This window comes from Pseudorasbora parva, chromosome 13 (assembly GCF_024679245.1).
Source record: "Pseudorasbora parva isolate DD20220531a chromosome 13, ASM2467924v1, whole genome shotgun sequence".
Taxonomy (NCBI): Eukaryota; Metazoa; Chordata; class Actinopteri; order Cypriniformes; family Gobionidae; genus Pseudorasbora; species Pseudorasbora parva.
In genome coordinates this window covers 1,225,157-1,239,383 of record NC_090184.1, presented here as the reverse complement: position 1 = coordinate 1,239,383, position 14,227 = coordinate 1,225,157, and the positions used below count along the sequence as shown (strand labels likewise).

At 40.5% G+C, this 14,227-nt stretch overlaps 1 protein-coding gene across 6 annotated transcripts in view; it reads left to right on the top strand.

Annotated features, from left to right (window-relative positions):
* bsna (bassoon presynaptic cytomatrix protein a) overlaps positions 1-14,227 on the top strand; it is a 57,853-nt gene that overhangs the window by 38,720 nt on the left and 4,906 nt on the right. For 4 of the 6 annotated variants that reach the window (XM_067412891.1, XM_067412890.1, XM_067412889.1 and 1 more), the window contains 7 exons: positions 3,500-5,837; positions 6,288-7,048; positions 9,424-9,517; positions 12,267-12,398; positions 12,601-12,657; positions 12,748-12,872; positions 13,082-13,162. In XM_067412891.1, coding sequence (XP_067268992.1) covers positions 3,500-5,837; positions 6,288-7,048; positions 9,424-9,517; positions 12,267-12,398; positions 12,601-12,641 — 3,366 coding nt within the window. In that variant the 3' untranslated portion in view covers positions 12,642-12,657; positions 12,748-12,872; positions 13,082-13,162. Of the gene's footprint in view, positions 1-3,499; positions 5,838-6,287; positions 7,049-9,195; positions 9,223-9,423; positions 9,518-12,266; positions 12,399-12,600; positions 12,658-12,747; positions 12,873-13,081; positions 13,163-14,227 lie in introns of those variants that run through there. The other 2 variants (XM_067412893.1, XM_067412892.1) reach the window with 2 other exon arrangements.

Below are 14,227 nucleotides of genomic sequence, written 5' to 3'. Positions count from 1 at the left end.
ATGAACTGCTGTTTATACATCATATACTGTATACAGAAAATGTAATTATTGAAGTGGTCTTGACCATGAAGTTGCAGTGTGAAATTCATTATTATGTCTCTGTCTACTAGCCTGAGATGCTAAAAAATGGCAGTTTGTATATCCTTTGGATTTATATATTTAGTTTTTGCTGGTTTAATATTGTTCCAATGTAGTTTTTTATTATTATTTGTTATGGTGTTGTTTTTAATTTCCGCTAGCAGTTCAGTATGTGCAGAATTTAGAAAGTACATTTAAAATATGTTTTCACATGCACTTGTTTTTTATTGCATTCTTGAGTGGAGTAAATTACCTTTCAATCAGTTTCTGGGACCTTTTTTGCCTGTTTGTGCCACAGATTTTCTCTCTTTTTTTAAGAGAAACTCTAATTATAACAGTGCAGAAAATACCATGTATTGCCCTGCAGAATGTGTACTCTCAAGGTGATGATCCAAGGGGCAAGTTTTTTGATCAGTGATGTTGCTTGGGCACTTTCCCATTGAGAATGGGTAACACATTTCTATCTGGTCATGGGCCTTGTGTCTCACCTGGTTGCCCAATGTTGGCAACATTGCTCAAAAAGTTGCACCGTGTATCATCACCTTTACAGTTTTTTATCACATTAAACTAGGGATGCACAATATGAAAAATTTTAACCGCTACCGATTACCGATAAATTAAGTCCTTCTTGTGGCCGAAACCGATAACCGATAAATTCCTATTTTATATTATAATTTCCATACAATCTGCAGTTTGTGCACCCAAGAGAATAGAAAATCTAAAATGCATTGATGAAAGTGATATTTTAGTAGCTCTGGTCTAACTATAATGGCAAATATCAGTTCTGACTCTTCAAATGTTTTTATGTTTTGTGTAAGGCACCACAATACTTAGTAACAGAAAGGGTTTAACAGAACTATGACAGAACTATGGTTTATCTGCACTTAATAACAACACATTTATATTCGAGTATTTCATGCATAAAAACTGCATATATTAACTTATGAGGATGAGGAGGAAGGAATATAGACTTTGAATCACGTTTTTCAAATACATAAATAAAATGCATTGACATTAGGTTTGCTATAGTCGGTGTTGCCGGTGTTTACTGGTCACATCACATGCACACCGTGGCACCGCCCCCTCCGTCAGAGAACAGATAGTACATAAAAACTGAAGGTGTCTGCTTACTAAAGCATGATCCGATTGAGTGTCGCATCACAAACGCAACAGGAGTCAGATCTCATTCATCACGAGTGAGGAGAGCTGACAGAAAAGCGGATCGCGGAAGATTCGGTTTCAAAACTTAATGTAAAAGCTTCTATTTAAAAAAGTTTGTTATTGCACTGTGTTGTTGTTGTGTTTTTCATTAAGAATAATAGGCTAATGGACCCACAATTCAAGCAACCCGCCCCCGAATTGGCGGAAACTAATTCACAGAGTCGCACAGAGTCATTCACAGTGTGTGCGTGCTGGTGCGTTTTCAGTTTAAGCATATGGAAGCTTAACTTTCATAGGAATTAATTGAAAGCACTCGCTTTGCTCCACTCCCTTATTAACCCTCTGGTGCTCTTCGGTCATTTCTGACCGGAAAAGTTTCTGTTTTAAAATTTTAAAAATCCCAGCTTCATCAGAATGATATGAAACTTGGTGACTTTTTTAGCATTAGGTATGTAAACACACAAAAAAATTGGGGTCATGATTCGAGCATGCTAATTGGTCATTAAAAAAAAAGTAACGTTCATTGTCTTCGGTCATAAATGACCGACCATAGGAAATGAATGGGAAATCGGCAAAAATACAAAAATTCTCTGAATATTTGTGTGTACAATCTACAAATCGGCCACAATGCTAAAAAAAGTACACAGCAGTAAAGGGGTGACACTCTACAACATCAAGAGTGTGATACTGATACATCCACTCACACACACGCACACACACGCACACTTATACACACACACACCTATGAAAAATTTAATCTATGAACCACATTTAGAATTTTTAAAAATCACAGCTTCATCTCAAAATTATAAAACTTGGTTACTTTTCTAGCATTAGGTATGTAAACACACACAAAAAAATTAGGGCATTATTCGGGCATGCTAAGTGGTCATAAAAAAATTACTTCCACTTGTGCTCTTCGGTCAAAAATGACCCCCATAGGAAATGAATGGGAAATCTGCAAAAACACAAATATTTGGAGGATATTTGTGTGTACAATCTACAAATCGGCCACAATGCTGAAAAAAAGTACACAGCAGTATAGGGATGACACTCTAAAACATCAGGAGTGTGATATTGACACATCCACTCACATACACACGCACACTTATACACACACACACACCCATGAAAAACTGAACCTATGAACCACATTTTGAATTATTAAAAATCACATCTTCGTCAGAATGACATGAAACTTGGTTACTTTTCTAACATTAGGTATGTAAACACACAAAAAAAATTAAGGGCATGATTCGAGCATGCTAAGTGGTTGTAAAAAAAAATACTCCCACTTGCCATAGGAAATGAATGGGAAATCTGCAAAAACACAAATTCACAGAAAAAAAATCACCATTTCTAAAAAAAAGTAATAATATAAAAATAGTATTTGATTATTTTTATATATTTATTCAAATCCAGCTAAAAAAAAATATTAAATGCATTGAAAAGTGAACTTGGGAATTCACAAGCCACCCATGGTTGCATAATTTCTTAAATAATTCCAAAAGAGGGCGCTAATCTGCCTTCAATTATTTGTTTTTTTTGAAGGCCTAGTCTCTATTTTAACCTAAAATACTGCAATTAAAAAAAATAAAAAATAAAATGTTTAAAAAAATATATATATTTTATAATTTTAAATGGCAAAAATAGACAATATTTATTGCATAAATATTAAAAAGTACCATCAAATCATCTCAAAATACAAAATTAAAAAGAAAAAATATTATTGAAGAAAAATAAATTGCATTGGTTTTACTGGGGTGGAGGAAGTTTAATTTTTAGGTGTCCGGTCACTTATGACCGGGAAGACAACCAATGTAACCCGTAAACGAGGAGCACCAATGCCCGAGCCGGAAAGCAGAGGAATCCTGGGGTGCTAGTTCAGTAGTCAGGGCACTGATCAGGGAGTCTACCCATTGACTGATTCCCTGATCAGTGCCCGACTACTGAACCAGAGAGCTGATTGAGACACACCCTCAGATAAATCAGACTGATTGAATGATTTACCAGCAAGCATACATTATGGGATCTAGTTATCGGATTTCTTTAATTTATCGGAGCAATAAAAATTATATAATTTTCACCCATATCGCCCGATAATTTATCTGTCCGATAAATATCGTGCATCCCTACATTAAACCAGTAGTTTGAGCTATGTTAGTCATTATGTGTAGTACACTAATATATAACATTGTGTTATCCTCTGTATTTCATGGTCCTGGCTCTTTCACTCTTCCTGGGCCCTGTGTCTCTACAGCTGGCAGCCCTGCAGCAGAGCTCCCTCCTAAGGAAGGTGAAGAGGACCTTGCCAAGCCCCCCACCAGACGAGACACAAATGCCTATGGTCCCCCCTAACCTATCCCACATACTAATGCCCTCTCTGCCATCTCTGAAAGGGAGTTCTCGTTTAGCTGCAAAGGCCAGTCTACTTAAGGACTTGACCCATGAGCTGAAGGCTGTTGAACAAGAATCTACAAAGCTGCGCAAGCAGCAGGCTGAGTTGGAGGAGGAGGAAAAGGAAATTGACGCCAAACTTAGATACCTGGAGTTGGGCATCACACAGAGAAAAGAAACTTTGGCGAAGGAGAGAGACAGGAGGGAGCTAACATACCTGCGCTGCATGGGTGACTCACGAGACTATATGTCAGACTCTGAGCTCAACAATCTCCGCCTGACAGCCGCGGCCTCATCCTTTGAGAGCAATGGGCTACTGACCAGACCTAGCACGGCACCACTCAGCCAGTATAATTGTGAGCTGAACACTGCTGCCCAGTTTCCCCCCACATCATCTTTCATGTCGTACCAGTACTCCCAAAGTCTCCCACCGGCACCTACCCCACAGAGCACAGGTTTCAATCAACCTCCCTATCCGTCAGTCTCCCAAGCTCAAGCTCTTCCCCAACCTACACCCTTACAGACTTATCCAACCCTATCTTATCAGGTCCAAGGGACATTTCCTCCCCAAGTCTTCCCACAGAGCCAGCCTCCATATCCAACAGACACGTCAGTGCCACCTCCAGCCCAGCCAAGTCAACCAGGGTTTCTGCCTAAGCTACCACCTACTGGTCCAGTCCCTTATCCAACCCACAGTACACCATACCCAAGCCAGGGACCCCCCTATCCGGTCAGTCAAGCAAGCAATTATCCGCCACAGACAGACACTCTCCCTTTTCACCAAAAGCCACGACAGACATCACTTGCTGACCTTGAACACAAGATGCCCACTAATTATGAGGTTATAAGTCATCCTACAGTTGTAGTATCAACCACTGCCCAAGATATCAATTACAGCCAGTCTGGTTTGGGTTCATCTTATGGCCAATACAGCACAAGCATGGCAAGCACTTATGGTCCCTACTCCTCTTCTGTTTCAAATACATATGGTGGGTCTTTAACAACCTCCGCAACCTCTGGTTATGGGCCATACACAACAATCTCATCCAGTAGTTATGGGCCGTACACAACAACAATTGCAAATACTTATGGATATACCGTAACAACAGCCAGTTCCTATGGGCAATATAATACCATTCCTACCAATACATATGGCCAGACAACACTATCTGACCATATACATTCAATGGAAAGCCCCTCTATGTACACCAGTGATAGCCTATATGGATCCTCCAACCTAGATCAGAATGTCTCAAGGAACTATGTCATGATCGATGACATATGTGAACTCACCAAAGAAGGCATGGGCACTAGTTCAGAGTCACATCGCAGTGAGGGTCATGGACGATATGGGAGTGACGGACTTCACACTCGAGGGGGGAGCTCTTTTGGCAGACCAGAGGATGAACGTGATGCAGATCTGTACGACCAGCATCATGGCAGGGGTAAGAGCACCTGCAGCTACCAAGCACAAGGGGCAAATACGCATGGCCGGGTAGTGGGAAGCAGTAGCATGGGTGGGGGATCATCATATTACTATGATGACTGCAGTCACTCAACACCTACATGGGCAGCCCAAAGGCACTCCTCAAAGAACCTATGTCCTTCAGCCGTCATGTCCTCCAAGAGGAGCAAACATCGTAAACAAGGCATTGAGCAGAAGATATCCAAGTTTTCCCCAATTGAGGAAGCTCATGATGTGGAGGCAGATCTGGCCTCTTACACCATGAGCACCTCTGCAACCAGTGGTTATGGCTCAGGTTCCCATTACCATAAACTTCAGGATGGCATCTATGGGCTACGGAGCACTTACAGTCCACAACGGGGCAACTATAACGATGAACGTCTCTATGGCTATGGCAGGTCCCGTTCAACTGGCTATGGCATGGACAAAATCTCTCCCTGTGAGAGGGCCTACAGAAGCAGGTCATATGAACGGGACCGTGTAGACCGGTCATACCACAGCAACTATGGCCACAGTGTGCACCCCACTCAGTATTCAGAAAAGGAGAGCTCGCATCTCATGACGAAGCTCATGGGTGTTGGGAGGGCTTTCAGCTATCCATCAAATTCATATGGTTCAAGTCACTCTCTACCCGATGTGCAGGACCATATTCGAGACCTGCCCCGGACCCATGTCTACAAACCAGACGATATGTATATAATTGACGATATGCATTGTGCTGTTTCTGACAGCGAAGGTAATTGGGAGCTGAATGCCAGCGTTACTGCCCACTTTAAACATCCCCCACCCACCCAGAGAAAGAGAGTGAATAGCTGAAGTAAAGACGTGAAAATCAAGTGCATGCCCTTGTTTTTGTCTTCAGGCAACATGCAGCTTTCAATAAAACTGACTCTCAATGTTGTGCTCAGTTCCAAAAACTGCATGAGTTGTTGTGTGGTCTCTTTATTTTTGCCCACTCTTGTTCTTTGCCAAGGTGCTTCATTTGTGTATGGTATTGAATGGTTTTGACCTCCAAACCTAATAATGAAAAAATGGCTTTAAATGTTGTGTGTTTAAATAGATTGCATGCTTTTTCGTTAAGCTTGGCTATTTGTGTTCTTCTTTTTCTTTTGCATGGTCTCAGTGTGCAATCCTCTTTCGCCGTCAGACATCGAGATTGATTGTGATCTGCTTTTGGTTTCCAAAGCATACCATCTCGGTCAAGAGGAGACAGACTGGTTTGAGAAGCCCCGCGACGTTCGAGGTTCCCGTCACTATGGCAGTAGTGGTCATTCTGGGAGGCGAGGCCATGTCAAGCACACGTACCATGATTACGACGAGCCACCAGAAGATCTTTGGCCACAAGATGATTATGGTCAAACCCGGCATACTTCGTCTAGAGAGCACCGCCATCACAGCAGTGGAAGTACTGGTAGGCACTCCTCACGCCACTCAGATGAGCCTCGTTCCTCTCGATCGTCACGTTCCTCGAAGGATCCATCCATGCGGCACGACTCCCGCTCCTTGTCATCTTCAGGAAGGAGGGGAGAGTCTCGTTCTCAGGGCTACCACTCCTCAGATTATTCCCGAGACACCTCAGGCCACCATAGCTCCCGATCTGGAAAGCAATCCTCCCAACATCAAGGCTCCTCCAGCAGGAAGCTACAGGACCACCCCTCATCATCCAGACAGCAAGGACCTCTTGGGCCTGGACAAAAGGGACAAGGTGGACCTTCAAGTTCAAGCAGGCAAGCTGTCTCCCAGCCACCTATTGATGGGCAGCAAGGCCAGCGAGCACAGCTTCAACAACAGGCACAGACAGCAGCTGCCAGGTCAGGGTCGCAGATATCTGCCACAGGCACAGCGCAACCACAATTAGTACAAGCCCAGCAACTGCAAGCTAAACCTGGCCAGACTGGGCCAATGGCTCGACAACCCACCTCAGTAGCACAGACCTCCCCAGCTGCAGTAAGTAAATATTTTGAGACATAGAGTAATTTCATTAAATAGCCAGATCCTTTTTTAAAGTGGAGTCTCCTATTAGGCATGTTCCTGTGATGTTCATAACCGTTAGTCTATGGATGAGATTTATGAATGCCTAACAGAAGTCTGTTCTTATTCAGAATGAGCCATGTTAGTAGGCTACATCCTTTTCAGGGTTCATTAAAGGGTATGTTCACCAAAAAATGAAATGTCTGTCATTAACTCCTCTCCCTAATGTCGCTCCACACCCGTAAGACCTCCGTTCATCTCCACACACAGTTTAAGATATTTTATATTTAGTCCGAGAGCGTATGCAAGTGTATGCACACTATACTGTCCATGTCCAGAAAGGGAATAAAAACATCATCACAGTAGTCCATATGAGACATCAGTGGGTTAATTAGAGTCTCTTGAAGCATCCAAAATACATTTGGGTCAAAAAATAACAAAAACTACGACTTTATTCAGCATTGGCTTCTCTTCCGCGTTTGTGTTCAATCCTCAAATAAAGATTCAAACGGTTATGAATCAGCGAATCGATTCATGATTCGGATTGCAAAAATTTAACACAAACGCGGAAGAGAAGCCAATGCTGAATAAAGTCGTAGTTTTTGTTATTTTTGGACCCAAATGTATTTTGGATGCTTCAAGAGACTCTAATTAACCCACTGATGTCTCATATGGACTACTGTGATGATGTTTTTATTCCCTTTCTGGACATGGACAGTATAGTGTGCATACACTTGCATACGCTCTCGGACTAAATATAAAATATCTTAAACTGTGTGTGAAGATGAACGGAGGTCTTACGGGTGTGGAGCGACATTAGGGAGAGGAGTTAATGACAGACATTTCATTCTGGGGTGAACTAACCCTTGAATAGTTCATTTATTCACCATCAGATCATCCGAGATGTAGGTGAATTTCATTTTTCAGTACAACACTAAAGATGATTTTTAAAGCCAGTCTTTGGTGATTCAAGAAATGCAAGTCAAAAATGTATTAAATAGCCAGATCCTTTTTTAAGGTGGAGTCACCTATTAGGCATGTTCCTGTGATGTTTATGATGGTTAGTCTTTATGAACATTATGGATGAGATTTATGAATGCTTGCAGTAATGTGACAGAATTTTAATGGATGCCTTCACTTTGACAGTCAAAAAAGCAGATCCAGGCAATACGAAATGAATCCCTGTGCCCCCTGATTATATATTCTTATGTCTATGTATGGTCTTACGAAGCAAAACAGTGCAAGAAACTGAACATTATTTTCAACATTATTACCTGTAATCCGTAACCTCAAGATTTCTCTTGCATGATGTATGCACAATAACAGTGCAATGCTTCACTCGTGCCAACAGAGGCTCTCTGATGTATACGCACATAAACATATATCATCAGAAGCCAATGGCATTTAGTTTGAGTTGCCTTTATCTGCTTTTTGACTCTCACAGTGACGGCACACGTTGACTTGCAGTTTAGAAATCACCAACAGATTCATCTTTAGTGCTCTACTAAACAAAGAAAGTAAATAAACAACTATTTTTTTCAGAGCCAGTCTAAAGCCCTCAGAAGTTAAACTCAGATCGCTGTGGCCAGATGAGATGAACATTATTCTTTTGACCTGTTTTACCTGTGCCTGGTTTATTACAGGTCTAGCAAGGCAGCACTGTATTGATATTTTGAATAGGATTTGTTCTTCTGATCCTGTATTACAGAAACACCCTATCCTGTCGGTTTATCCATGGTAATTTGACTTAAGAAATATTACTATTTTAGATCTTACTTGGAGATTATTGCATTATGTGTCAATGCTTGTGTGTAGCCAACTAAAAACAACACACATGCTTGTGCATAACAACGGCAAAGTGGTTCTTATGCTGCATTTTATTAATGCAAAACGAAGACTTAAAAGGCTTACCTGAAACTTTAACACTATTCTGTTGCTGCCTTGCATTTGTTTCCCCCCAAGGAAGTGCAAACCTACTTTTTCTTCTAATGCAATTCTACTAGTTACATATGCTTAGTTACGTAATCTTCTGTCTATATGTTCAAATGTATGCCTAACAAATTTCCTGTATTCACCATCTCTGTTCTATACTCTGTTCTGTTACAAAACTCCCCTTTCTTTAGTGCCTGCTTAAGTTATAGATTGAAAGAGTGAGTTATAGTTTTCTTTTAAACAGCACTTTTAAAATTTTCCATATATTTTAAATCATAATATTGCTTTTGTTTAATTTCACATTAAATATATATTTATTCTTCTATTAAAAATAAACAAACTTTCACTTAACATATAAGTAACCATTTTAATATGTTTATAGTTGTATTTTATGAACATGTGTCTCTTGTCTCCTGTAGATGAAACCAGAGGCGACTCCTGCCACTGCTATCGGAGCTAAAGCAGTTCCCGGCCAGCCTGCCAAAATAGCTCAACCTCCGCTTACCGGGATAGGTAAGTGTGCTCAAACTACAACATGACCTAGATTCATTAAATCTCAGGCAAAGGACAGCATGTATTGCTTGTGGGGTTTAACAAAATACATATGCATACCATAGTTGTATTGTGCTGGATTAGTGTGGATTCATTAATTGTACCAAATGTTAGCCGTGCTGCTCAGTGCTGTCACTAAATACCAGGAAATACAAAAGACCTATAAGTATTAATAATATCTAATTCAGTTCACAAACTCTATAGGCCCTATTTCAGTGGCGTGTCCGAATCCACTTCTGCTAGTTTAATGACGGAAAACACGGTCTGCGCTCCGGCTCATGGTCTAAAAGGGTCGTCCCTCATATCTTAATGAGTCATGGGTGTGTTTGGGGTGTAACGGGCAATAAACCAATCAGAGCCTCAGCTCCCTTTCCCTTTAAAAGCCATGAGCGGATTCCCTGATTACATGAGGAGAGACTGAACACTTCTCCAGAGAGGAATCCTTTTATTTTTAATATTTAAACATGTGTGTGTGTGTGTGTGTGTGTGTGTGTGTGTGTGTGTGTGTGTGTGTGTGTGTGTGTGTGTGTGTGTGTGTGTGTGTGTGTGTGTGTGTTCGCTCCCCCATGGGCGTCTGGTCTAAACCAGGTGTGTTCAGGATTATTGTTGGAGCTTTGCTATTGTGAGGAACTCTTCTTACTTAGTATTTTTGTCGTGTTTCTAGTACAAATATCAAAAAATTCTTACATTAAGAAAAATATTCTTGTTTTAGGAAAAAATAACTCAAAATGAAAAGAGTTTTTGCTTAAAATAAGATAAATAATCTGCCAATGGGGTGAGAAAAATAATCTTGTTTTCAATTTTTTTGCTCACCCCATTGGCAGATTATTTATCTTATTTTAAGCAAAAACTCTTTTCATTTTGAGTTAATTTTTCCCAAAACAAGACAATAATTTTTGATTGTCTAGTAAATACTTCTTATTTTGAGAATTAGAATGTTTGGACTTGAAACAAGTAATTAAGAAAAGCATTTTTTGCAGTGTATACACACAGGAATGTTCAACAGCACACACACACACACACACACACACACACACACACACACACACACACACACACACACACACACACACACACACACACACACACACACACACACACACACACACACACTGCGCCAGTGCATATATTTAAACACTGTGGAGGTGGACGTGAGCATGACGTTAAATTACGCCGGGTGGATTATAGGGCCCTAGATGTCACAGGCTGATTGGTCCTTTACATGCAATCCCATCATTTACTACACGGCACAAGCGGACCAGCCTCTGCTGATTCGGCAGCCAATGAGCTTTCTTGCTCAACATTTAAATAGTGTTTTCTGTAAAAACCCTCCACCTCCCCAGCTCCACCTGTCTACAACATATATGTTTGTCTATTCATGCAGCAGCAGATCTTACATGCAAAATAACACTGTGCCTATGTCACTGATGTACTATCGGCCTTTAGGGAGAAAAACAAACGTTACACGAAATAAATTAGGGACAAATGTGTGTATACTTTTGATCTGTAAATATCGGGAAGACAGCCATGCTCTGTGTCTTGAGGATTAATGAGTGGTCACAGTCTGATCTTTACATTATCTTGGATTACTTCCTAGATCTTTTACCCATTTCCATAGCTAAAGGAAGTGGGGGATATATGTGTCTGTTGATCAGTGTTCATTTCGTTGACAAAATATTTTCATCATCATTTTTGCCAACAACCTATTTTCACTGACGAAAACCAGACGATAATTAAGTAAAAACTAGTGTTGGATGACAAAAACTATGATGGAAATCTACTGACATTTTCATTAATGAATAGTGCACATTTATACCAGGCAATTGTTTATGAACTAATGCTGATGAATACAATGTTTGACATTGAACATGACAATGTTTATATAGTAAAATGCTTTAGACGGTTGTAGCAATGCATATTTTATCTCCCTCATCTAAACTTGCATGAGCATCTGCAACTGCAAGTGAAAGGCATTTTAAAATAAGAGTCACTGTGTATTTCAAGCTTGTTTATAACTAAAAGTCACGCATTATATATTTGTTTTTGTTTACACAATACACTGTATTTAATTTAATTCCCATTTAATTCATAGAAAGACCAGTATTTGACATGTTGTTGTTGTTGACTTTTATTGTTCCCTTGTTTGCAATTGTTTCCACAACACAAACAAACATCATACACAAAAAACACTAAACAATAAGACTATATATATATTGAAAATTGAATATATATACATATATATATATATATATATATATATATATATATATATTCAACAAAGTATCAGGGTTATAATAATAGTTTACTAAAACCATTAAAAAAAACTTCATTACTTGAAATTAAATAAATGTTAACTGAAATTTAAAAAATAAATAAACAAACGTAAAGCTTTAGCTTAACCTGATATAGCCTACTAATTAAAACAGAAATACAAAGCTATAAAAACTATTTATATATGTTTAAAAAACAACAACAACAACAACAACAACAGTGAATTGAGCTCCCCTTTGTGTATTTTAATGACAACATCACAATAATGTCAAAATGTCGGTTCAAGTAACAGTCGGTTATGTAATGCTTAAATGATCAATTAATGCATTATAATTTAACTAAACTCATTAGATTTTAGGAGACTAATAAGACTAAAAGTAAATCAGAATTTGCTGTCCTAATGAACACTGCTGTTGAAAATGTTCCCATAATTCTGTAGGGTCCAAGGCTCCCACGCGGCCTGGAGGAATCGGCAGCGCCGCCGCGGGTCAGACCGGTGTGGAAGGAGACAGCATGCTGTCGAAGATATTGCCCGGAGGAGCGGCAGAGCAGGCCGGCAAATTAGGAGAAGGTGAGCAGAGCTTCCGAGACGGAACGAGTATTTCTAGGTCTAGTTTAAGTAATGGGTCAGTCAAAGAATCATATTAATCAATGTTTGTTCTGAAGTAATTTTCATTAGCAAAAGGGCATGTAATTATTTGAACCATTCTGTTTATAATCAATATTAATCTATTGTTTTTCTCATTTTATTTTACTTTCTGTGACTGGCACAGCCATCTCTGGGTTTGGCAAGAAGTTCACCTCCTTGTGGTGAGGAAGAACAATTAAAGGTGCGATTGCTTTATAGGAACTGTGCATTATAGGAAGAGGGCATGTGTTCAGCCTCAGGGATTATTCCCAGTGTTTCTGTGTTATTTTAGGGTCTCTACAACGACAGAGGACATTTTTGCACTGGAAAAACCTATGAAGTTTCCCTAAAACGTTTTAATTTAAAAAGAAGACAACAAACGAAAGTGAGAGGGAGAGAAGCTATCTGGTTGTTCTGGTAAGAAAATGAAAACTTATGATAAAATGTCATACATATTACATTAGGGTTGGTATTTTGGATATGTTCCCCGAGTCATCCTCTGGTGTGACGACTGTCTGAAAGGCATAAAGAAACATGCCACTAAATTGGCAGATGTTCATTATTGTTAGGGATAGTGGCCATTTTGTGAAAACCATTTATGACTTTGTTCTTGTTTTGTTTTTAAGCCAACCAGGACAGGAATCACAGGACTCTGCCAACTCAAGGTCATAATTCAAAGGAGACGACTCTATTCGCTCTGAAAGCCTGTAAGTAGCTTTAGAATCTGAAGTTTTGAAATGTCAGTCCTAATCCGGGGTTGGAAACATAGACTGAAGACAGTGGGGAGCGGCTTTATTATCTCTTAGGTGGAGTGGGCAGTAAAAAACGATTGCTGAATATAAGGCTTGGATGAGCTGCTCGGCCATAGAAACCAGTCCAGTTCCTCCACACCAAACTCCTCATCCATGTCTTTATGGACCGACGCTTTGAGCACTGGAGCGCAGTCATGCTGGGACAGGAAGGGGCCGTCCACAAACTGATCCCACAAAGTCAGGAGCGTGAAATTGTCCAAAAATGTCTTGGTGAAGCATTAAGAGTTCCTTTCACTGGAACTAAGGGGCCAACCCCTGAAAAACAACCCCACCCCATAATCCCCCCTCCACCAAACATTACACTTGCCACAATGCAGTCAGGCGAGTCCCGTTCTCCTGGCGACGGCCAAACCCAGACTCGTCCATGGGATTGTCCGACTGAAGCGTGATTGGTCGCTCAGAGAACACGTCTCACTGCTCTAGAGTCCAGTGGCGGCTGCTTTACTCCACTGCATCCCACGCTTTGCATTGCTCTTCGTGATGTAAGGCTTGGATGAGCTGCTCGGCCATGGAAACCCATTCCATGAAGCTCTCTCCGCTGTTCTTGAGCTCATCTGAAGGCTACAGAAGTCTGGAGGTCTGGAGCTGTTGACTCTGCAGAAAGTTGGTGACTTCTGCTCACTGTGACCCTCAGCATGCGCTGACCCCGCTCTGGGATTGAACACTTCGTGGCTGAGTTGCTGTTGTTCCCAATGGCTTCCACTTTGTTCTAATCCCACTAACAGTTGAGCGTGGAATATTTAGTAGTGAGGAAATGTCAGGAATGGCCTTATTGCACAGGTGTCAGCCTATCACGGCCCCACGCTTGAGTTCACTGAGCTCCTGAGAGCGACCCATTCTTTCACTAATGTGTGTAGAAGCGTCTGCAGGCCGAGAGCTGGAGTTATACACGGATTGAACACCTGAACTCAGTGAATTGGAGGAGCGGCACAATAATTTAGCCAATATAGTGTATATGGC